Source organism: Melanotaenia boesemani, chromosome 11 (assembly GCF_017639745.1).
Source record: "Melanotaenia boesemani isolate fMelBoe1 chromosome 11, fMelBoe1.pri, whole genome shotgun sequence".
NCBI classification, from domain to species: domain Eukaryota; kingdom Metazoa; phylum Chordata; class Actinopteri; order Atheriniformes; family Melanotaeniidae; genus Melanotaenia; species Melanotaenia boesemani.
In genome coordinates, this window is record NC_055692.1 from 4464763 (window position 1) to 4489689 (window position 24927).

At 40.1% G+C, this 24927-nt stretch overlaps 1 protein-coding gene across 1 annotated transcript in view; it reads left to right on the plus strand.

Moving 5' to 3' along the window:
• cfap299 (cilia and flagella associated protein 299) overlaps positions 1–24927 on the plus strand; it is a 96599-nt gene that overhangs the window by 948 nt on the left and 70724 nt on the right. The window contains exons 2-3 of the mRNA XM_041998352.1: positions 1504–1646; positions 21319–21409. Coding sequence (XP_041854286.1) covers positions 1504–1646; positions 21319–21409 — 234 coding nt within the window. The remainder of the gene's footprint in view (positions 1–1503; positions 1647–21318; positions 21410–24927) is intronic.

Sequence of the window (24927 nt, forward strand, 5' to 3'; positions counted from 1 at the left end):
AATGTAGGATCTTACACTCCCTTCACGTTCTTCCCTCTAATTAAGCTTTCTTAATTTTTATCTGTTTTCCCGTCTTTGTGCAAATTTAGCAAATCCAAAACAAAAGTTGTATTTTTTGTGATAATTAAACCATAAAACACAAGATTTATTATTTATTACACATGAACATAGACTTTACCAGTTATCTGAACACACAAACAGGTTTGCCTTGTCATGAGTCATATTTATGTTGATTCCTGCTCTGGTAGTTTAACTTGTATATATTTAATGGGCTTTATTGTTATTTTGGGACTGGCTGCCTTTATTAAGGTACGTAAAAGTGTACATTAGTGATAAATGTTTTTAAGCATGATTTGACTTATGACAAAAACCTTTGAGAACAAGTCCCCTACAGTTGCAATAACAGACTCACCTGTCTCTCTACTTCAACAAATGTGCTTTGAATTACATTTAAGCTTCATTTAACGTAGACCTACTGTGTGAAAAGCTCCAAATAAACTGAGATTGAGCCTGTGACTAATTCTTCTTTTGTCCAGTAGATGGCACAGTTGCTCATGAGATACGAAACTGCTGCAGCGTCCACTTTGTTTGAACACCTGTGTCCACAGAGAAGAGAACAACTCATATCTGACCTGATAATCAGCTGCAGTCAGTCTCAATCAAACCCAGTGACCCTTGTGTTGTGACACAGCAAAGTTAGCCCAGGTCATCTAACCTCTGCAATCATGCTGATAAGACCAGACTTCTCATAATTAATCAGCTAATTACAAACATATTTTTCTTCATATTGTGCTATTTAGGTTTTGTAATGGGTATATTATCAAAGTATATTACGGTCACTGGTCCTTGATTTGACTCCAGTATTAGTCCACATGCTGGTGGGTTGAAAAGCAGTACATTCACATAGATTTGTTCGATGAGAATTAAAAATAAAGACAATGATTTTTCAGGCCAATTTTAGGACCGGCACATGTCTGAGACTCATTTCTGGTGAACCACATCAAAGTCGAAGGAAAATATAACTTTTCCTCTCGGGTGCGGACACAGGCCCAGCTGCTGGGATTTTGGGTAAGTGGACATGTGGCAGAGGCTTTGATCTAACAAGCCATGGGATTTGACAGCAAGATTTGGTTTTTAGATGAAGACTTTATGGCTTGGGTTTAATGACGGCAGTTCTGCAAACAGTGATTGGACTAATGTAGCTAACAATCCCAGTAGACCCTGAACACACACGCACATGAATGGATCTGAGAATAGCCATGAAATCACAAACCTATAAAACTAAAGCTTGTGGGGTTACATATCAGGGCTTCACCTCCACTGTTTGGGTGTGGTGATGAAATAACTTTAATTTATGTCAAATCTCACTTCTTGATGAAATTTAGATTTTGTCTGCCAATGCTTGCAGAGATTGCTAAGCTGAACAGCCAAGTGGTCCAGCCTTTGCTGCAAGCTGTGGTCTCTCTCCGTGACTGACTCCTCTTCTTTATTTGTCTCTTGCAGAGCAGGGAGTTGGCCCGCAAGCTGGTGGAACACGGCCACAAGGGCACGGTCCTGAGCAGGGAGGAATTTGATGAGAGGAAAGCAGCTGCACAGGCTGCAGAGACTGCAACGAGCAACGCTTTCTACAACAGGAGCCGGCCAATGTGAGTTTAACTTCTCACCAAGCCACTATGCCAAGTCCAAGGTGCTGTCTGCATGACTAGGGGACAAACTAACACAAAAACAGCCAGATGTCTGATAATCACCAGAGTTTTATTACACTGTAGACACAAAATCGGGCTGTTTAAAGACTGAAAGTGGTAAAAATCAGTCACCCTATTCATGTTAATTGAGGAGCATTTTAGATAAGTGAACTTTATTCTTTGCCTGTTTTGCTTGAAGCTCCTTCTGAATCAACTTCTATGGTGCCCTGCACAAGTTCTGCTCAATGACCCATTAATTAGATTCAGGTGTGTTGAAGCAGGAAAACATCCAAAACCTGTGGGACAGTGGTTCTTAAAGACCTAAGTTTGACATCCTGACCTATAGGAAAGATAAAATCCTCAGTTAGATTGTTGTTGAGTAAAACGTTTGATGTGTTTCCATTGAAAACCCTCTCACCTTTTCAATCAGAAGAGAAATCGCTGAAAATATGTTACTAAATTTACTGTTACATTGGGAGTTTTCATAGTCGGTACCGCTTGCAAACACGTCTACTAGAAACACCTGACCCGAATGTCCTCCAGCTTTTTCATTTTACCCAAGGATGTGGAAGGTGCTGATTTTAGTTTCAGACGTTCTTGGTTCTCCAACGCATGTTTGCAGCAAACCGCTCGTGTTGCCGCTTCCAGCTACAACTTTGTCTTGACATCATTTGTATTAACAGGTAGTTCGGTCCACGTCTTGTAAAACCAAAGTGTCTCCAAACATTGAGTTCAACGTCATCGTCTGCTACAGCTTCGCTTCCTGAACTTTCTCTGTCCATTTTCACCATTCAGCAGTTACTCGGCTGCTGTGCTTCATGTTTAGTGGTGATGTCGAGCATGGCAGTGGAAAACAAGCTAGTACTGGCCATGTTTGTTCTCTCGAAGCGGATGAAGCAGGTTGTTTGTGTGATCTGTCATTTAAGTGAAACAGTTTCTCGGTAATATGCTGGTTTATACTAAAACCGTGTTTTCATTTTTAATTGTTATGGATTTGTCTCATACCACAAACAAAGGTTTAAATGAGCTAAACAACGTCTGGAACGTGGTGCAGCAGGGAACAGTTGGAGGGGGATCTTTGTCACTGCTGCACCACTAAAACATTCTGCAGAGCAGCTGGATTATTGGAGGTGCTGAGAAATTTCCTCTAGCCAATTTTTTTCAGGGAAAATAAGCCAGATTGTGCAACTGAATCAGTTGACAGTATTCAAGAAATTCATGATTCTTAAATACTGTTTTTTGTGAAAATGCCAAACAACATTTTATTTATTCCATCATGGAAAACTTTTTTTCTTAACACATTTAAAATGATCAACTTCAAACTTCAGTCGATCTTTTACAGCACTGCTTAAATGTTTAAGTTGGCTCACCTTGTCTGACGTTGTTTTTTCTCCCTACATCCATTCTTTTCGCATAAATAACAGCACACATGCTAATGTAAGCATGCAGCCAATGACTGCATGCAGTGTCATGGAATAGTGTTCATGGGAAATGTAGTGATGACACTGACAGGACAAATAACCAAAGTGATTTGCTTCATTCATCACCTGCCAAACTGGCCTGTAAGTTTTCATTTATACCCCAAAAACATGAATTCTAACCCATGTTTGGTGGGCAAGGGGGTGTTAATTCAGATCCCAGCATGAAAGTGAATCTAATTAGAGATGGTGGTTGATTTAAAGTAAACAATAAACTCATGTAAGTGACTGACATCTTCCTAGATATGGTATAATATCCAAAATATTCCCAGAACTTCCTCCATTTTCCTCTTATGCATGTCCACTGTAGTTATTGTTCATTCCTCCTTGAGGTTTCTGGTTAACACGACCACTTCTTTGGTGAAACTCATCCTGTTTAAGCCAGAATTTCTGCTTCCCTTAATGAACGGTGGTAGCAGTTCACCAGCTCCTCTTTGTGTGTGAACAAGACTTGTGTTTGAACAAGTGTGAAATTCATAAACAGGCCAAAGGACATGCTGTAGCTGCAGACTGGATTTTCCACAAACTGCTCCTCCCGAGGAAACTGATCACACAGATATTGTTCTCACTCTTGATAAAGCCATGTGGTTGTGGGATCTTCTTTGATGACAAGCCAGAACAGACAGTTCCCCCCTTCCATCTCTCTCTCTCTCTCTCTCTCTCTCTCTCTCTCTCTCTCTCTCACACACACACACACACACACACACCCACACACACATATGGTTTTGGAGTATCCAAACATTTACCTGGTAGGTGCTGAATTTGATTGAACTCTTAGATGCTTATCCAAATGTGCAGATGTCTCACCGCTGTCCCCCCTTCCTCCTCCAAGCGTTTGTGAACATCAGTGACACTGGTGAAATGGGAGCCTCCACACCTGCAGTTACAGTGATATTAGTTCACAAAGCCTTTCATCTTGTCCCAACAGGATCTGGGGAAACGTTAGGGATGTTATATACACAGAAGTGTGTTCTGTTTCCAAGATCTACATCCATGCAGCTTTTTATGAAAGGCTGTGGCCATGTTTGTGAGGTCCTCAGTGTTTCTTAAAAAATGACTTATTTTGCATCAACATAATTTATTTAGGCTGATTCTAAAGGAACATTTTGCTCCTCTTAAAAGCCCAATCCTAAGATTTTCATTAAACAGGTGTTGTGGTTTATCAGGTGAAGCTCGGCTGATTGCAAAGTCACACTTTTATTTATCGAAGCCAATTAAACTTGAGATGTTTTTGTCTGTTTATGTTGAGTCCATGTACAAAAACAGCTGCTGGTGCCAGGTTCAAAATACCAGTTTCATGCCTGAAGGTTATTTATTATATTCTTCACTGAAAAATTAGATTTTATATGTGTCATCATCCATTATTATTTTCATTACTGCTCTCCAGTGGACAGAAGCAAACCTCTGCTAATACTTGCCATAAGTTTGACACTGTTATTCAGAGCTGGACGGACTAAAGAAAGTGAGTTTTATTAATCCTGCACATAATGATTAATGGTTCAGTTTTGGTATTTTATAAAGAAAACACACGATATTGGAAGTAATCGCTTACAGCAAATAATGTTGCGTTTTCATATTTCTTTTACTCGTCCTGTCCAGCATCTTAGCGAGCAGAATTATGGTCTAGCTCAGGGGTTCTCAAATTTATTTTTTAAAGGTCCAAATCTCATTGAAGGCCTGAAGTCCGGAACTGCTTTATGGGTGAGACAACAAAACCTGGTGAACATAAAGAAACCTTATCAACAAATCGCAGTAAATAATGTCCAGGGACACGTTATTTGATATTATAAACAATTTATGTATTTATTTATTCGTGGAAGATTAATTTTAAAAAAAGACTTAGGATAATAGTGTTTTGTAATTCAAAACATAAGTTGGGTCTGGACTGATTTGCTTCGTAGTCCTCGGACTTTGAGGATCCCTGGTCTAGCTGCTGTGTTGTCCCGAACTAATTTGCTTTACCAAGGGGAAGCTTCATTGATGTAAAGGGAATATATTTTTGTGGCTATAAAACTTTCCTTGACTCTTAAAATTGGTCCTTTATGTTCTAATGTGGTTACAGCTGACTGTTAATTGTTATGCTGGACCTGACAGGGAGACATGATTGTTTTGATTATGCCATAAAACTCCAGAACTGAAGAGGATATGCTTCTTTTTCACAACTGTATGTTTTGAACTATTTATTATGGATTTTTGACACTTTGCTCAGGACTTCTACACACCAGACATTTCTTATCAAAGGTGGCAGGTTTGACCTGTCTAAATGCAGGCTGCTCTTTCCTCCATGGTTTTCTAATTTTACTTCCACCAGAATAACCCAATGACCTGCTGTTATGGTTTCGTTGTGAAAATACAAGCCCCCAGGATGCAAAGTACCACCTGCAACATAGCCGAGCACAATCAGGACAATGTTCTGACAGATGCAAAACCTGGCAGCAGAATGGTTAAAAAACAAAAACAAAAAGAAAGAAACAACTAAATGAAACTGTTCTTCATCCAGCAAATTCAACTGTCCATCCATTTGAATAAAGAAAAGCTAATGTTTGGAATAAGAATGCTTTCATATTTTTATGTATCTATCCCTCTGCAGTAAATTCTGATCTTTGTTTCTAAGCCACATTTTTTTCCCTGAAGACATTTGCACCTGCATACTTATCCTCTCGCTGCACTGGGTAGCCATGCTGTTTTGGGAATGCCTTGGCCTTCTCTGTGGGCCATAATCTATGTCTCCCAAGGCACATCTTTTTTCACAGCTCTGTCACTGCTCAGTGTGCCCCCTCCTTTTTCCTTTCTCTTCTTTTCAGCCTCACTGTGCTCTTTTAGAGACCTTTAGTGCCTGCAGGTGTATAAATAGAGCTGTTTTCAATTAAGGGCTAACCTTGCCTATAGCGTGCATCTGATCAATGAATACCCCTGCACCTGTGGTAATAAAATACCAAGGGAGTGGAGATAGTGCAGTGAATGCTAATCAGATGTTGCCCTGTTGTTGCCCTGTCTCATTTTTAAAGACAACTTGCTTCTTGTGACAGCTTGGCTGTGAAAGGGGGCAAAGAGGAGGCTATGGAAGGGGGGAGCTTGCCAGCACATTACAAAAAAAACCAAACAAAAGACCCGGTGCTCTCATCAGACATAAGTGTAATTTAATACATGATTGAAAACGGAAACTTGGATGAATGGGATGCTTAGTCAGTTGTGTAGTTGTTTGTTTAGGGGGTTGTCAGAATCAAGGACTTGTTCCAGAAGAGCTAGTTTCAGTACTGCTGGTCTCAATTTTGGCTTGTTCATGTCTAACTTGATCATAGCAGAACACATAACTTGTTATTTTATTTAATATCCTGTAACATTTAAACTGCTTTACTTGCTACATGTTGGTGACTATGTGCTTTTTTCAATACAAACAAACCAACCTGGTCCTGGTCCTGATCAGGCGAATCCAAGCTCAGATGACACAGGGCCCTTTTTACACAATGTCATTATTTAACAAAAACTAAGCCAAAAGGCCCATTCCTGCTGCCTCCAGTTCAGAGGGTTAATGCATTAGCAGGTGCTGGCAGTCAAATGCTTCAAATTAATTGATCATCAGTAAGTGTGAGCCATGATAAAATCAGATTAAAGTAGATGATTTGATAGTTTGCTGGTCTGTGATCTGAGAGAAGGGGTTAGATGTTGTTGTCCATTAGTCTGGAAAGGAATATGCATTTGTTTTTTTTTTAAGTAGCACTTTATAACTTTTCAACTTAAAACTTGTTTCGATGGTACAGCTACACTGATGTAAATTCCTGGAGCTGTTGTTGCCCTGCAGCACCCTGAGGCTGAGAAACTGAACCTCACAACTTTTTTTTTCTGTCCAAGAGTGTCACTTTACAGCAGCATTGCACTTTACGGCACACTGTCATACACTAGCAACTGGATATCAACACACTGGCTGTTTTTTGAACATACACCATGGCTGATTTAGCAGAGACCCAAGACGACATTATGTGAGAAAGGGGAAAGAGGAAAAGAAAGAGATTATTTGACAAGAGATAAGACAAAAGATAAGATATTAGACTGATTTACTCGCTAGAAAGAGCTCAGAGAAGAGACAGGATGCAAGACGGATGCTGAATTACCCCTGATTTCCACTCGGTGCGTGCCTTCGCTGCTATTCGCAGCCATTTTAATTAATGGTTTGTTTCCCACCAGGTCACTGCAGCGCGTATCAGAAGCATCCCAGAAGCACCTTGACGGAGCACGCACCAAGAATGCATCAAATTTTGCAGTTCGGAAAGGGGCAGACAGGAAATCAGACACTTTCAGTATTTTTCAAAATAAAAGCTGATTTCCATTGCTGAACCATGAAAACATTACATGTTTAAATGGTCAGTGGGTCTGTAGGTGGATAAACTTGCTCAAGCGTATAACCGAGATGGATAAAAAGTTAAACATAGTCTAATTTTAAGATTTTTTTTATTAATCATTCAGCCCTATTCACAAGGCAGTAGCCAAACTTCCCAGAAGTTGACATCTCAGGAAGTTCACCCCTAAACATCCAGTGTTCAAAAAACCAACATGAAAAATAATTTAAGAGCTACATCTCTGACTTCATAACGGCCTCATTCAACTTACTAAATGTACAGAAAAGGTGGTTGTGGTTGAAAGTGAACAAGTTTGTATGGAAAACTTGCTGGAGAAAACCTCTTTCTAAAACAAACTTGGCAAAGTTGCATTTAAACAAAGTACAAGATTTCAACAATGTCCGTTGGACAGACCAGAGCAAAGTGATGATGTTTGGTCATAATTCACAGCAGCACGTTTGGAGAAAACCAACCATGACCTAGCACAAACGCATCATACCGGCCATCATGCACAATGGTGGAGGGCTGATGATTTGGGCTTGTTTTTAACTCACAGAACTTGAACACCTTGCAGTCACTGAATCAGTCATGAAACGCTCTGTAGTTAGAAATACTCTAGAGTAAAATGTGAGGCCATCCGCTCTGACAGCCAAAGCTTGGCTGAAACTGGGTCATGAAACAGGACATTGATCCCAAACAGCAGCAAATCTATAATAAACTGGATACTGGATGCTGCAATGACCCAGTCAAGTTCCAGACCACAAGCCAAATGCTTGAACTGTAAAAGGGAAATTATGCTTTGTACTTCTGCACAAACCAAAGGCCCCCCAATTACATGAATCTGGATCTTTACTGTGTTCCTCAGCAGCTGATCACATACGGCCCAAATTTGCAAAGTTTATGCATGCATCTGGATTGAGCTCCTTTCAGAAAAACAACATATCTGAATTACAAACAAGGTGCAGAAGAACCATCAGCACCTCTTTAGTGTCATGATGACTGCTCACATTGCCGTGCATTGGAAGCATCGGCAGAACGTCCCATGCAGGCATGGTAACTCCTTTCCTTTAAAAGACTTGTACAGAGAGTCATACAGAAATGATTTCTTAGGTTAATGCTGCTAATGATGTTTATACAACCCACTGAATAATAAGATGCACTTTGTTTTCACACTTACTGTTCATCTGATGTTGTATTCATCTAATTTTAAGACCTGGTAAAGAACACATGACTTTTTATTGTTCTGTAAAACCGTAGATTTGAAAGGCATGCTTCCTTTCTCACATGACTGAATTCATATTTATTGAAAACAAGAGCAACATTTGATATAAAGTCAGAGAAAATAACAGGAGCAGGTCAGCACTGCTGAGCAGAAGTGAGGCCTCTGTTTCCTCTCCGCTCTGACTCTGGCTCAGGCCCAGAAGTCCATGTCAGCACATGTCTTGACCTCGCGTGCTCACTATGTTGCCGCGAGGTTTCCATCAGGCTCCCCGCGATCTCCCCACAGTCCAAGCCACAGCCATGCTCATTGTCCATTGTGCTGCTACGTTTTTACAGTCTGCCTCAAGAATTCTCCACTCTCTAACTCTCCACTCTATATTAAAAGTGAGCTATCACTAGCAGTGCCAAGTAAAACCAGTGCCACGAACACGCAGAGTGAATACATTTCTCTGGGGGTCCAAGCTCCAGATGCTCAGCAAAAATAAGATTGTGGATGTGACTGACATGAGAAGGCTCACAAAGCTGATCCCAGACTCATTTTTAGCGGGCCAAATCCCCGCCACTCTCCACGACTGCTACTCTGGCGAGGGCCCTTGGGCAGCGAGGTTTTGCAGTCTCTATTACATGTGCTGTCAAGCCAATTGCCTTCCTTGCACTTTGTGATTTTGGACGGGCTGGTAAATTTGGAGCTCTCCCCTGCAAACGCCGTCCAGGGACACACATCCTGTCAGGCTTCAGCTCGCCACCACATCCGTCCATGCAGCGCACATTCCAGCTTTATAAGCTGGCACACCAGATAGCAAATAGCAAACTAGATGTTTCCATATTTTAGAAGACATTCCATATTTCATGTTAATGACTTGATTAAGAAACATCTGTCCTTACTTACAGGCTACATACAAGACTCCAACAAAAAGGACTGTGACCGTTTTTGACAAAATGATAATAAATCATTACTCATTCACTGTTTCTGGGGCTTTCAAACAAAGTTCACTCACAGTGAAAGTTTTCTCAAGTGTGGTCCAGTGGATTAAATTCTGATTGCATGTTCAGTTCATCTGCAGCTTGCATTTTACTTCCAGATAAATCAGCATTGTTTGTTAGTACCAAGTTTTCATTTTAACCTGACCATAATTTGACCTTTTGAATACTTTTTGAATACTTCATTTTAATAATAAAAAAAACGAATTTGTTTTGTTTGTAAATAAAAAAGGTTAAAGCATCAAAATAACATTTTACTGAGGTATCATTAACTAGATTATACAATATTTTATTGTATCTATATTTTATTTTATCTTATCTCTTAGGAAAAGTGTCTAAGTATGGCTAAAATGGCAAAAAAACAAAGTATCTGTAAAAAAGTGGTTTAATATTATGCAATCACGTTTCTTTTGAGCTTTGTCTGTATAATTTGAGCAATTTTGTCATTCATTAATAATAATTAGCAACCCTGTTTTGCCTCTTTTCATTTTCACGTGAGCTAAATTTGTTTAGTGAGGAATCTGAATGGAAAAGCTAGCGATACGTTTGCTATGTTTGTCATATAAAAAAGGAAAATTATTAAAAACACAACATAATATTTCTGAAGACACTGCCTGATTCTGCACCACCACCTGCTCAGCTGTGATAATACTCAACTACATGTGCTGCAATCACTGCGCCAGACTTCTTTTTTCTTGTCTTTGTTTTGTTTTTGTTTTTTTTGTTTGTTTTTTTTGTAATTAGAGCTGTCATCAGATAGTGATGTTCAGGAAATGCATGAGACAGAAAAGGAGGAAACGGATTGGAGATAACATGCTGCAAAGGACTCTGCTTTAAACCAGAAAACCAAACTATTTCATGTTGATAAACTGCAGCTGAAATAAACTGCTGACATTTGAAGCATTGATCCGGTAGCCGTACCTAAAAATGAAAGACTGCAATGAGAACTTTGCTCTGTGATGACAAAAAGAGGTTAGCTGGGTTGCATGAGATATTGCTGGTAAGGCAGAGCAGATCTGCTAATTAAATCTGGTTTATGCTGACACATACACACTAAACACTTCAGTCCAGCTCAGATCCAGTTGTTAAAAGGAAACCAATGTTTTGTGCATTGCTGCAGTGTTTGTTGTCAAGCTTCTGTAGAGTAAGTTCAAACTCTTCCTGCACACTGTTGAATATGTTTAATTCTGGTCACCTCTCCATATTTCACTTTATATTGGAGTCTAAGTGTGAAGTTTGGAAAAGAAAGTTGATTTCACTCTCCTGAATAGCTGCAAGTGTATAACCTTAAATAAGAAATAAACAAAAATAAAAGAAATTCTTCACTAATCAGCAACTGAAATGGGTTGAAAAATAGTTTTAAATGATTTCATGTGTGTTGCTTTGGATTACAATGTAAGCTAATGAACTGATGAGGAAGAAACCACATTGCTGACATGTGCACGGCAGAAATTCTTTCAGGGATGAGAGCTTGCTCTCTTATTTTAGGGCTTTTTTTAGGGCTTTTTATGAATTGATTTTTTTATTTTCTCTAAACTTTTTAAATTTTGCAGTTTTGTTCAAATCTGCACTTCAGATTTAATTTCTAAACATGAATCTTTGCAATCTTATACATTTTCTTTGTGTTTGGGCAACCATATACGCATCTAGATGGAGAAGAATTGTACTGCGTGCTCCTCGAGTGGAACACATCAAATTTAGCTTTCTTTCATAAGAAACCTGCATGAAAGAGATGACAATGATTTCTTTGATCCTCATGCACTTCTCATGCTGGCAATGTACAACATCCCACTTCCACAACCTCAAACAGCCAAGGTGGCCCCGGTACACCAAGAACACTCAGGTAGAGTATCGTGTATAGCACATGTGTAACTGATACTTTCAGCTCATTGTAATCAAAGGTGACAGAGGATTTTATAAAAAGCCCAAAATAAAGTAAATTGTCATGCTGAGTGGAATTTCCCTCGACGTCCACCAGCCCAAAATAATATTTTTCATAAGATTCTTTTTCCCAAGCACTCTGAGGAAAAATATTCTGGTACAGTGTGTGTTGTTTCTTTAGAAATCACTGTATTACTGAGAGTTACCATCTGCTATACTGTCGAAGCAGCAGGATTATAAAAGCTTTAATCTGTTAATCTGCAGAGCAAAATTAGAAATGATTCTAAAGTCCAACATCTGGTCCCCGTCATGCAATACAAACCTAACAAAAAGAAAAAAAATTTTTATTAGATATTTATTTGCAAAACGAAGACTACAAATTAAGTAGGAATTTGAACCACTCATTCCTCAAAGAACCTTTTAATGGCATTTCATTCATTATTCCAGGCGCCAAATCTTGCAAATCTTTACACGTGTGATACAGGATGAATCTGGTTGACAAGTGTGGTGAAACAGCACAAAAAAGGGGCTTCGGAGCAATTTCTTATCGGATAGCTGTAATTAGTGTGGTCTTCTTTTTAGCTGATGCATTTGACGTCAGCTGAGGAAAAGAATATGGCTGCTACAGTTTCAGCTCAGGTCATTAAACTCTGTGCCTCTGACTTGTTTAGTTGGTACATAGACATTCAATATGTATGATGTCTGAGCATCAGTAACCTGCAGCATCCCGATGCTGAGAAACCACACTTCAAAGTGAGCCTTTTTTTAAAGAAGAGGGTTTTTCCACTGTTGCCTGCTGCCTCATGTGTGCTCAGGATGGGGGATTGAATCTAAGACAAGCTTCAATGCAATCCGTTGGTCTTACTTAGATATGCCATCATTGTTTATGATTTGGTTTGTATGAATACAGTTAATGAAAATTGGACTAATGTGGATTTTTTTATAATTGGATCACAATGAATTGGCTTTAATTGACTGTAAAGTGCCTTGAAATAACTTTGATGTGAATTATAGACAAATTAATTAAGATCACATCTTACCATTCTGTTTTATGGGAGGCATCTTTGTAAAGGCGACATCTAGCTGAGCATTGCATTTCAGTTTGGTCCATTGGAAATGCACACAATTTCTGAATAAAGGAAAAAGAAAAAAAACATGTTTTTTGAGAAGGTTATGAAGGATTGTGCAGTTAGCTTTTTTATATTATTTACAAGGTGCCCAAAACATTTGTTTCATACAACTGTATATGTACTATAACAATATTCAAGAAAAAATTATGTTAGAAACATAAAAAGATGAACTCCAGAACATATTTGCTCTGCATAGATGGCGTAGCTATTACTGAAACTGAATAGTTTAAAAACATAATTTTCGGCATATAAGCCAGGAAAAAGGCCTCAGGGTTTAGGTATGCTCTGCACTGGTGTGTTTATACTTATGTAAACACACTTGGATGTCTTCATGCAACAACAGCTGTTCACCCCCAACATAGCTGGACCAAGCATTACATAAACTCAGTGACCAAGAAGACAACCGAGCCGACTGCATGATTTTCATTTCTGTGCCTTAGTTTTAATTGTTCCAAGATATTGCTTATTTCTTACTACTGCTGCTCTGTTCCCCACCCCCGGTGTAGCAGTTTCACAATTAAGATGCTCAAAAAATAGTAATCTCGTTACTTGATGGCGTTGCCAGAAACATCTCCATACGTTTGGATATTTGGTGATTTGCTTGAGGAGGTGCAGGGATTGGTTGAACAGCAGGCCACCTGGCCAGTTGCAGACAGAAAAAAAAAAAGAACAGTGATAATGATGCTTACTATGGGTCATTGTTAAAACATGATACTGTTGAATTAGTCAAAAATACTAAAAAGGTAGAAGGGAACGGCAGAAGCTATTAATATGTGGACTTTCAAGTGAGACAGCAGTAATTCAGGACTTATCCTGGACAACGTTCCACTGTACTTTCACTTTTCTACTGCTCACCTTTGCCATTCCTTATTCTACTTCATTCTCACCTGTGAACGGCTTTAGTTAGGAGCTAAGAGTATGTGGTTAAGGTTAGAAAAGGTTTGTATTGTTAGGTCTAGATGTTACAAAACACATTTGTATTGTCAGAAAAGTATACGTTGTTACAGAGGCCACATGGTGCTGTGGTGGGGAGCACTGTTACCTCACAGCAAGAAGGTTTCTGGTTTGAATCTCAGAGGGGGCCTTTCTGTTTGGAATTTGCAAGTTCTTCCTATGCATGTGTGATTCACTTTAGGTACTCCGAATTCTTCCCACAGTCCAAAAGCTGACATATTTGCTTAACTGGTCGTTCTAAAGTGATGGTGGATTGACGATGTGTCCAGGTTGTGTACTCTGCCTGATAGCAGCTAGGACAGTCTATAGGCGCTCTAGAATTGCATTAAATGGGTACAAAAAATTAATAAATGGATGGAGAATTGCTGAACATTTTTCAATTTCAATTGATTTAGCTTTAGTGCAAATTCACAACAAAGTCATCGGAAGGCACTTCAATTCAATTTAGTACAATTAATTTTAGTCCAATTATATTACAATTAAATCCACATTAGTCCTATTTACAATAACTGTGTTCATATAAACCAGTAATAAGAAGTTTAGGAAACCAGTGTATTGCATGAAATCTTCTCTTCCATTCAATCCCCCATCCTTAGCAAGCATGGGGTGGCAGGTGACTGTGGAAAAGAAAAACAGGAAGAAAAGCCTTCAGTAGAACCAGGTGGTGGCCATGTGCTTGGACCGGTTGGGGTGGAGAGGACAGGAAAGCGGGTTCAACAGGCACGTTAATGACAACAACAATGTCATACATTTATGACATTATTATTATTATCATTATTATCATTATTATTATTATTATTATTATTATTATTATTATTATTATTATCCATTTATTTATTTTATTTATTTATTTAATAGGGACAGATACAATAAACATAGATTATTGTGTTAAAATAATCTGATGCATGTATCACAGTGTTTATAGCCATGGCTAATTCGCAACACCTGTCCCTAGAAGGGCTTTTAACAGTAAGATTAAATGAACAGTGGAAATTAACACAGCTGTTGCTCCATGAGCCAGGATTTTGTTTGTTTTTTGAAGGTGGACAGTTTAGTTATTGTCTTTATATTAGCAGAGAGAGAGTTCCACAGATTGGCCCCTTTCACAGAAAAAACATTATGGGCAAAAGATGTTTTACAAAATGGAACTTTACAGATCCATAGATCTCGTGATATTATATAAGTCCATCTATCCATCCCTTCATTTTCTTTCATATATCCAGGGTCAGGTTGCGGGGGCAACTGCCTAAGCAGGAAAGCGAATACTTCCCTCTCCACAGCCACATTCACCAGCTCATCCAGGGAGATCCCGAGGTGTTCCCAGGCCAGCCAAGAGGTGTAGTCCCTCCAGCGTGCCCTGGGTCTTCCCTGGGGCCTCCTACCAGTGGGACGTGCCCAGACCGGGGAGGTGTCCAGGAGGCATCCTGACCAGATGCCCGAGAATGCTGCATTGGCGTGTCAACCAAGACAGCCCTACAGCATCCAGAGCCTTGAGAAACTCCTGGCGGATCTCATCCATCCTTGGGGCCCTGCCACTGGGGAGCTTTTGAACTACCACAGCTACCTCAGCTCCAGAGATAGGAGAGCCCACACCAGGGTCCTCCGACTCTGGTTCCATGTCGGAAGACATGTTGATGGGATTGAGGAGGTCTTTGAAGTATTGTCTCCATCAACCCACAACGTCCCAAATCCAGCTCACCAGCTCCCCCTTCCCCACTGTACACAGTGCTGATGGAGCACTGCTTCCCCCTCCTGAGCCGCCAGATGGTGGACCAGAATCTTGTCGAAGCCATCCAGAAGTCATTCTCCATGACCTCTCCAAACTCCTACCATGCCCGAGTTTTTGCCTAAGCGACCGCCGAAGCCACATTCCACTTAGCCTGCCGATACCCACCAGACGGCCTCCAGAGTCCCACAGGCCAAAAAGGCCCAATTGGACTCCTTCTTCAGCTTCACGGCATTCCTGGTGTCCAGCAACAAGTTCAGGGATTTCTGCCACAACAGGCACCAACAACCTTACAGCCACAGCTCCAGTTGGCCACCTCAACCATAGAGGCACGGAACACAGCCCATTCGGACTCAATGTCCCCCCGACTCACCCAGGACATGGTTGAAGCCCTGCCAGAGATGGGAGTTGAAACTGTCTGACAGGAAACTCTGCCAGATTATATTTCATTAAATAAATATAAGATAGCTAAAGGTGTGCAGTAATTGGGGGGGAGTTGAATATGTTCTAGCTTCTTCCCATTCCCTTTGGACAAGGACTTTTGTTTATTTAGTCATTTATTTTCTTTATATTTAAATAAAAACTTTAAGCCCATTAATGCTCTACGCAAAACACTGATTCGCAGACAGAGGGACAATTTCATCCATCTCCTGCATCGGTTACGCCCATAATTTGGTTCGTTTTCACTGAGCTTTCATGGAGCTCCATAGCTTGACGCAGAAAACGGAGCAATACAACCGGTTATAGCTGGGGCAGTGCTGAGCAGATGCAAATAGTGAAAGAAACAAACCAGAGAAGAAGAAGAACAGGAAGAAAAAAAAGCAGAAGATAACTGAAGACGAGGACAACAAATGTATAAATTGCGCAGGCTTTTGAAGAAAGACTGTGAGTGTTTCGGGCTTGTTGGGCGGTTGAAAACAATATTATATCGGTGCATTACTGCCGCCAACCTGAAACTGACGTCAGAACACAGGGGTGAACTCAGCACTGCCCACTTGTGAAGTAATTGACATAACAACCACGGCAGCGTAAAAGATGCATGGAAGTATGAGGACGGCAACCAATGACAACCCTATTTCTGCACATATGGGAGCATAAATGGGCCTCAAGCCTTGTAGACTGCTGGGAGATGCACACAGCAGCATAACTAAAGAGATCGATAAGGGTCACCCAAAATTAAGGGAGACAAGCCAAAAGACTTGGACATCTCATCACTAAAATGTTGGTTGCGAATCTTTAGGGCCATCTCACAATTTTTAACCAAATCAATCCAATTCTAACCATGGATTGTTTTGGTGATAGAGCAGGTCTATACAACTCGTTATATATTATTGGAGCTATAAGTTGCACCATCCATCCATTATCTTGACCGCTTATTCCATTTCGGGTCGCGGGTGAGCTGGAGCCTATCCCAGCATTTTAACAGGTGAGAGGCAGGGTACACCCTGGACAGGTCACCAGTCTGTCGCAGGGCCAACACAGATAGAGACAAACAACCATTCACACACACACTCACTCCTACGGAGAATTTAGAGTGTCCAATTAACCTAACATGCATGTCTTTGGACGGTGGGAGGAAGCCGGAGAACCCGGAGAGAACCCACGCATACACGGGGAGAACATGCAAACTCCACACAGAAAGGCCACCACCCTCAAGGTTCGAACCTCCCCCCAGCCGAGATTCGAACCGGCGACCTTCTTGCTGTGAGGCTGCGGTGCTAACCACCACACCACCGTGCATGGAAGTATGAGGACGGCAACCAATGACAACCCTATTTCTGCACATATGGGAGCATAAATGGGCCTCAAGCCTTGTAGACTGCTGGGGGATGCACACAGCAGCATAACTAAAGAGATCGATAAGGGTCACCCAAAATTAAGGGAGACAAGCCAAAAGACTTGGACATCTCATCACTAAAATGTTGGTTGCGGATCTTTAGGGCCATCTCACAATTTTTAACCAAATCAATCCAATTCTAACCATGGATTGTTTTGGTGATAGAGCAGGTCTATACAACTCGTTATATATTATTGGAGCTATAAGTTGCACCATTAAGGTTAATTACAGTACTTACAATAGGACTTGTCCACTTATGGATACTACCATGAGCTTTTCAGAATAATTCAATATTAAAACTTAATTATTTAAAAATGAGTATTACTTTTACCTTATGGTTGTCCTGATGAGTAGTAAAATAGTCGCACAGCCTTTTAGCATTGCAGACTGCTGTGCGTTGTTTGACATCTGATCTTCTAGCACATAAGCCTGTGTTATTTCAACTGGGCTTCCTGGATAATCTTTCATTGTCTCATTCACGCTAAACCACACCACCACCAACTCAGCCCCCTGTATTGTTTTAGTGCAGACCTGTTTTCAGCCTGAATCTCACACTGTAAAAAAAGAAAGAAAACAAAAAGTTGAGTGAAGTTAAAAACAAGACTGCTAAGCTTTTTTGAGTAAACTCAGCTGGGTTCTGGTGTGTGAATTTAGGTAAAGAAAGCAGCTCAAAGTAAATCTTAAATTGAAGAAAGTTTGCTTAGGAAACTTTTATTTCCTGGCAAATTAGGTTTCGAAAAATCCTAAAATCCTCAACGGGTACAGCTTTTCAAATGTCCAGGATACATATAGTGTGACACAAGGAGAGTATAAGTTAAATTTATGATGTTTATGTACTAATTCTTTTTATTTTTCACAATTTTTTCAGAAGTGTTTTTATATTAACTTATATTTTATAAGACAGATTACTCTTCACCTCCTACCTCATTCTTTCTTCTGCTCATTCCACTGCCCACCTGCCTGACCACAATCCAAAAACAAGACTCTTTAAACACAGCGCTTGATCACTGTTAGCTTAATACCAAGTCATTAGCCACTAATAACCATCATTTTTTTCCCGAGACTTTTGTTATCCCTCTTAAATGAGGCTTGATAAGAAATTTGTCAGTTGACGGGAAACTCCAACTTGCAGCAATAATCCATACCGGAGAATTATTCGCTGTCCGTGACTGTGTGTTGCTTTAGCTACTGGATGGGGTTACCCCAGTCACTTGGCTCCTCAACACCTGTGTTTACTTTGGGGCCTCGGCCCCCATGACCCAGCAGCAATCTCTCACTCACTCAGAAGATGAAGTGAGGTTTTAGCCTCCAAATATGTGCTGTCCCTGCACTTTTACCACCTTTTTATTCTTTTAAGACTTTCATTATACAGCACGGGCCAAAAGACTTGTATAAATTACAATCCTCGTTCAAATTCTAGTAAATTTAAACATTCAAACCATGATCTCCTTTATTGTGAGGCTAAAATAGGATTTTTTTCTGTGCTTGTTGTGGCACTTGAGGCTTTTTAAAGTGCTTTTTAGATGGAATGGATTTGAGGTGCTGTTAATGTAGAATATAACTGAACTTGTCTGCTCTTTGAACAATGCACAAGACGCTACTGGATTCAAAATGAAAGAGACAGATTTATACCAAACCCACAGGTGTTTTCAGGGACGTTGGGATTATTTCTTCCTCTTACGTAGCATCTACAGATCTAAAGTAGGTACTGAACCTCTGTGCAGGTTTCTGGTACAAGATAAACATTTTATAGTATAAAGTTTTAACCCTTAAACTAGGGCTGAGTATTAAAATGATGTGAAAGTTTGATTGCAATAATGAGACATTTTCTTAAAGGAGAATTATTCATTGGTGTGGTGGTTTGCACCACAGCCTCACGACAAGAAGGTCGCTGGTTTGAATCTCGGCTGAGGGGGAGGGTTCGAACCTTGAGGGCGGTGGCCTTTCTGTGTGGAGTCTGCATGTTCTCCCCGTGTGTGCGTGGGTTCTCTCCGTGTACTCCGGCTTCCTCCCACCGTCCAAAGACATGCATGTTAGGTTAATTAATTTCTGTAAATTGTTCCTAGGAGTGAGTGCGAGTGTGAATGGTTGTTTGTCACCTATGTGTTGGCCCTACGATGGACTGGTGACCTGTCCAGGGTGTACCCTGCCTCTCACATGTTAATGCTGGGATAGGCTCCAGCCTACCCGCGACCCATAATGGACCAAGTGGTAAAGGGAATGAATGACAATTATTCAGTCTCTCCATCTTTATCTACACTCAAATTCAGTTTAAAATCATGATGTTTGCTGGACCTAGAGCTTTAAATTATGCCTGCAACCTTTCAAATGTGGGTTTCATTCATTTTGTCAGGTATAACTAAAAACTTGCCGTCAGGTTCAGAAGGTGATGAATAAACAGATCATGATGCTATCACTGCATTTCCCATGAACTGTTCCATATCATACATCTATTGCCTGCGTGCTTACTTTAGCATGCATCGTGTTTATGCACTAGTGTGTGTACAAAATGTAAAATGAATGAAGAGCATAATTGAAAGAAAAAGTGATGTGTTGACTGGCATGAAACGGAAAGAGGTAGAGGAGAAGGTTGGTGATGAAAGAGGAGTAGAAAGCCATTAAGATCTGGTATTTAGGTAGGTTTTGCTCATGCAGGCCAGAGTTTGTGTGCAAACATAAACAACAAGCTAGGGGAACTAAATAAATCCAGTGGCACAGATTCAGATGAAGACCTGCAGATCATAGTTGTTTGGACATTTAATTGTGTCATTTAAATGAGGAGTTTTGATGGACTGTTTAGTTAAAACAATTAGTTAAAACAACAAATTTCTTCATTTTTTGTGTTTCATCCATTTTTGACTTTTGTTTAAATATTCCAAAATAATGAACAGAAAATAATCTTTTTACTAAAGTAATGTAAAAAAATCTACGGAGCTAATGTTTGAAGTCGATCATTTAAAATTAGAGTAAAAATTAATTTGAGAACATTGAGAGTGCAAGATAGAGAGAGAAACAGAGATAGAGAGAGAGACACAGAGAGAGAGAGACTGAGGGAGCGAGAGAGAGAGTATTATGCAGGTGGTGTGACTCTGGGCTAAGTGGCTGTTAGTTAGGCTGGTTTTGATACAGCTTAATGCAATACTGTATAGCTTTATGGTGCAGAAGAATATCTAAAACCTATACATATTTATTTATTAAAACAAAGCATTCAAAATATCAATTTGGTTTTGGTACCAAGACTTATGTGGTTTCATCTGCAAAGATAACCTTTGGTAGAAGTATTTTCAGCAAGACACATACCTGCCATCATCCCATAAATGATGAACCTAAACAGGCAGGTCATCGTCCACATGACCCATGACAAAAAAGAAAACAAAACCACAACAGAGCAGTTTACCGATGACCTGTTTACTGCCTGGAAGATGTTAACATGGTGTGGATCTGACTGAGGTTTTGCACAGTAGATTCTGGAGGTATGCCAGAGCTCTGTTGCTTGTACTCTGGTGTTAACTGTTTAAATATTAGTGGCAGTGTTTTTTCAGGTGTGGACACATTAGTATGCGCCAAAATTCATGTTTCCATGGAAACAGGGTGGCCAAATTGTAAAAAGCTGCCACAGTGTCATGTGAACTCTTTCTTTTTGTAGTTTTGATTTATTTTACCTATCAACAATATTTATGAGGATGATGATGAAGGTGGCAATTTCTGCAAGAAAATGGTGTGTGTGTGTAACTGAGAGCCTTACAGCTGCTGTGAAGTGCTGCTTACTGCATGCTGGTTTGAGTCTCCTTCAGGCATGCAGTAATATACTTTGAAAAGTCAAAGACAGGAAAAGGAAATGTCTCACCTCTACAGTCACAGTTTTTAAGAAAATGCTAAAATATTGCTCCATTTTTTCAAGAATCAATCCAATTCAGTGATGTTTAGTTAATTAAAGTAAGAAGAAGGATTAGTCAGAGGGTTCTGAAGCTACAGTATGTGTGAGGGTGAAAAGCTCCCAAATATAAAGAACCTTTAAGGCCTCATGTGACTATTTTTTTTCAGGTTTAGAGAAACATTTCAAACCGTTTGAGTGTTGTCTTTTCCAGGACACTGGCAAGTGCAGGAAAAGAACTCAAAGATAACTTCCTGAAAGCCCTGGCAGAGCGAGAGGAGGCCAACCGCAGTGGGAAAATGACTGTGAGTACATTATTACAGCACCCCAAATGCTACGTAATGGGATTCCCCTCAAATATTTCTGCAATTCCATTAGGATGGGAACAAAATCCATACTGTGTCAAGTTGAGTGGAAATGCCCCTCCACCCCTGTCCCTCCCCAAATACCACAAGAGCCAGCTGCCTGCCCCCTTTCCCAACCAGAAAACCTTTTTACTAAAACTACCTTGTTCTAAATGTGCTTTTTTAGATTAAACCACTAAGATAAGTTTTGAAGGGGCCCTCATCACAGGAACTGGAGCACAAGCCCCAAGTTGGTAACACAAGTTTAAGGAACACAAGCTTCAGTCTTTCCCCTGTCTAGTTTATTTAACCTTGCTAAACAACAGTTATCACAACTTAAACTTTATGATTAGACTTGTTGTTAGAATCAGCAATGTGAACTGTACCAATGGGTACTAACCTATGGGCAAAAAGACCAGTGAATTTCCATCTTATTTTGTTTACATGGCCGGAATAAATACTTTTAAAAAATGTGAACTTATATTTATGTGTCTGGAGATATTAAATTACAGATGTTGCCTCTTTAAGACAGTGTCATATACTGACATTATGGGTTGATGCAGTTAGTAATGACCTTCAATATAAGTCCAATCCCAATTTTATTGCCTAAGCCCAGCCAGGAAGTGGGAAAATGTGTTTACATGTTGCTGTGTTGCTGGTACACGGAGACAACCAGCAAAATAGGTTCTTAAGTAGAAAATGGTTATATAAAAACATGTATCCACCCCTAACGGCAGTCGTTATCAAACCCTAGCCAGCTAGTGTTTCGGTAAAGTGGTATTATACTGATGTGCAAATGCTCATACAGTATGAAAAGTATTTCCCACCCACTCCATCTTCATGTATCATAGTTTATGGGTTTTAGGTTTAGTTCTTGTTGGATTTCTGTAGCAGTCTGTTCTCAAGTTTTTGATCTCTGTTGTCTTGTTTCCTGTTTTACTCTATATAGTTCTTCCCCCTGCACATCCTACTCTATTTAATTCCTGTTCTCTACGCACCTGGTTTCATTTGCTAATTGCTTCATTCATTCATGCCTCCTGCCTAGCCCTGCATTTGGGCCCTAGCCCCATACTGCTCCTTGACATGGTGGTAGTTTAGAGGATGCCTGGATGGTTGTATTTAGACTTGTTTCAGATCTTTAAATAATAGCCAGATTGGAAGTGTTTCAACATGCAATACTCCTGAAGGTCTCTAGCTGTTCCTTCCTAAACACTTTCTTGTTTAAAGATTTGTTTACTTCTTTAGGAGTCACATATTACCTAATTTCATTTTATTCCATTCTTATCAGTAAGCTGGCGGTTCTTCTGGAAAAAAAAAAGACAAAACAAAACAAAAAAAACACAGACCTACTGTAGCTTCCTGCATTCTGTTTAAAGATCAAAACTAAGCAACATCAGTGAGGTCAGATTGTTCAGTCTACACTCACAGTCCACTTTATTAGGTCCATCTGTTCAATGACTTGTTAACACAAATCTCTAATCAGCCAATCACATGACAGCCACTCAATGCAACGTGGCATTTGTTGTTGGTCTGAGTATTTACTAGGATTTCCACACACAACCATCTCTAGGGTTTCCAGAGATGGTCTGAAGAAGAGAAAATATCCAGCGAGCAGCAGTTGTCTGGACCAGGATGTCTGGTTGATGTCAGAGGTCAGAGAAGAATGGGCAGACTGGTTGGAGATGATAGAAAGACAACAGGAAGTCCAATAAGAACTGGTTCCAACCAAGATCTGCAGAACAGCATCTCTGAACACACAACACGTCCAACCTTGAAGCAGATGGGCTACAGCAGCAGAAGACACACCGGGTGCTACTGTCATGTCAATACGGAGCTAAGTCTTTGAGGAATGTTTCCGACACCTTGTTGAATCTATGCCACGAAAAAAAAGCAGTTCTGAAGGGAAAAAGCCGTCCAACCCGGTACTAGTAAGGTGGAACTAATAAGGTGGACCTAATAAAATAGCTGGTGTGTGTACAAGCTTTATATTTCCAGAGTTTATTTTCTGTAAAAAAGTGAGGTTTAAAGTAATTTACTACAATCTGTGTCTTCGTAAAGATAAAAAAGATTTCTCAGAAGAAGAAAGAGTCCTGAGTTATTGTGTGCTATAGTGCAGCAGCTTCGGTACATAAACATGCTGCATTTCCCACAGGCGTGTGCAGTTGTAAAATAAATGCCTGGTTTAGTGCTTAAAGATAAAATGAGATCATGTAGAAGATTTGCAGTTTCAGAAGTTGTTTTTGTGTCGTGTTGCCACACCACTCGACTCAGTACTATTAGTCTCTATTCATTGTTCATCAGCTATGAGAGGGATTGTATCCCACTTAACTCAGCAGGTGCAGCAGAGCTCTGCACTGCTCTTCTCACTGACTCTCTGATTTCTGTGGAGGGAAGCTCCAGGTGCAGCTGATGACTAGAACGTATCTGTTTGGCTTCATTGGAACGTGACCCCCAGTAGACCCCGGGGCACCTCTCAACAGAGTGCGAAGCAGTTTGGATGAATGTTCACACTTCCAAGTCTGAGGCACTCCGCCAGAAAATTTGTCAGAAACGTTCTCCTTCTGAAGCTTCCTGATCTTGTTTTATTTTCTGGAGAAGAACTGTTGCTTCTCTGTGCAAACCAGGCTGAGAATCTCACTGGGATTTTCTGTCCTGTCTAAAGTTAAGCTACCAGGGATATTTTTTTTCTTTTAATGGTTAAAACTCTTCTTCTTTAATTGAACTTAGCTGTGCAATAAAAGTCATCTCTCCTTGTACAGGAAAATCTTCTGTCTTTTCATTTTGCACATGATGAATCAACTGTGTACCATTTGAGGTCCTGCGCTCAGCTTTGTCCTGCAGGGAGCGTTAGTGCTGATAGACTTCAAATCATTCACTTCCAAGATGCTGGAGAACAAAAGGGAGTTTGTTTGACCTCCATTTATCTGCCCCTGTGGGCTTTGCAATTATCAGATCACGTGAAGTGCGTGGAAGGGAGTAGAAGTAGTAACACCAAAAAGTTTTCCCTCTGGATGTTCACTGTGTAAACACTACCATGAAAAAAGGGTCTCGGTCATCTGTCTTTTAGCCTGTCAGGAAGGAAACATTTTAAATTAAATCAATCATATGTTGTTCTGTATGACTGCCATAACAAAATCAAGCTAAATATCACAACGTGCTTTGCTGGCTCTCTTTTGCTGACGTGATAGTTTCCCAGCTCGTGGGCACTTTGTGGCTTTGTTGAAAAATTGGACCTGCAAGATGTTTATTTTCCTTTGAGCCCCTTTCTGTTTAAAAATTAACCCACATTTGTCCGCTTAATACTTGTGCTCTTTGAAACTGTTTACATAACAGGTAATCTTAATGCAGGTTGACGAGGCTTGACCTCTTTGGTGTATTTACATTACACAGATGTATTCCAGGCAGCATTTGCACAAGTGTGGACGTGTATGTTGTATCTTGTTTCACACACTCTTATTGGGCTGTATTTACAGTTTTTT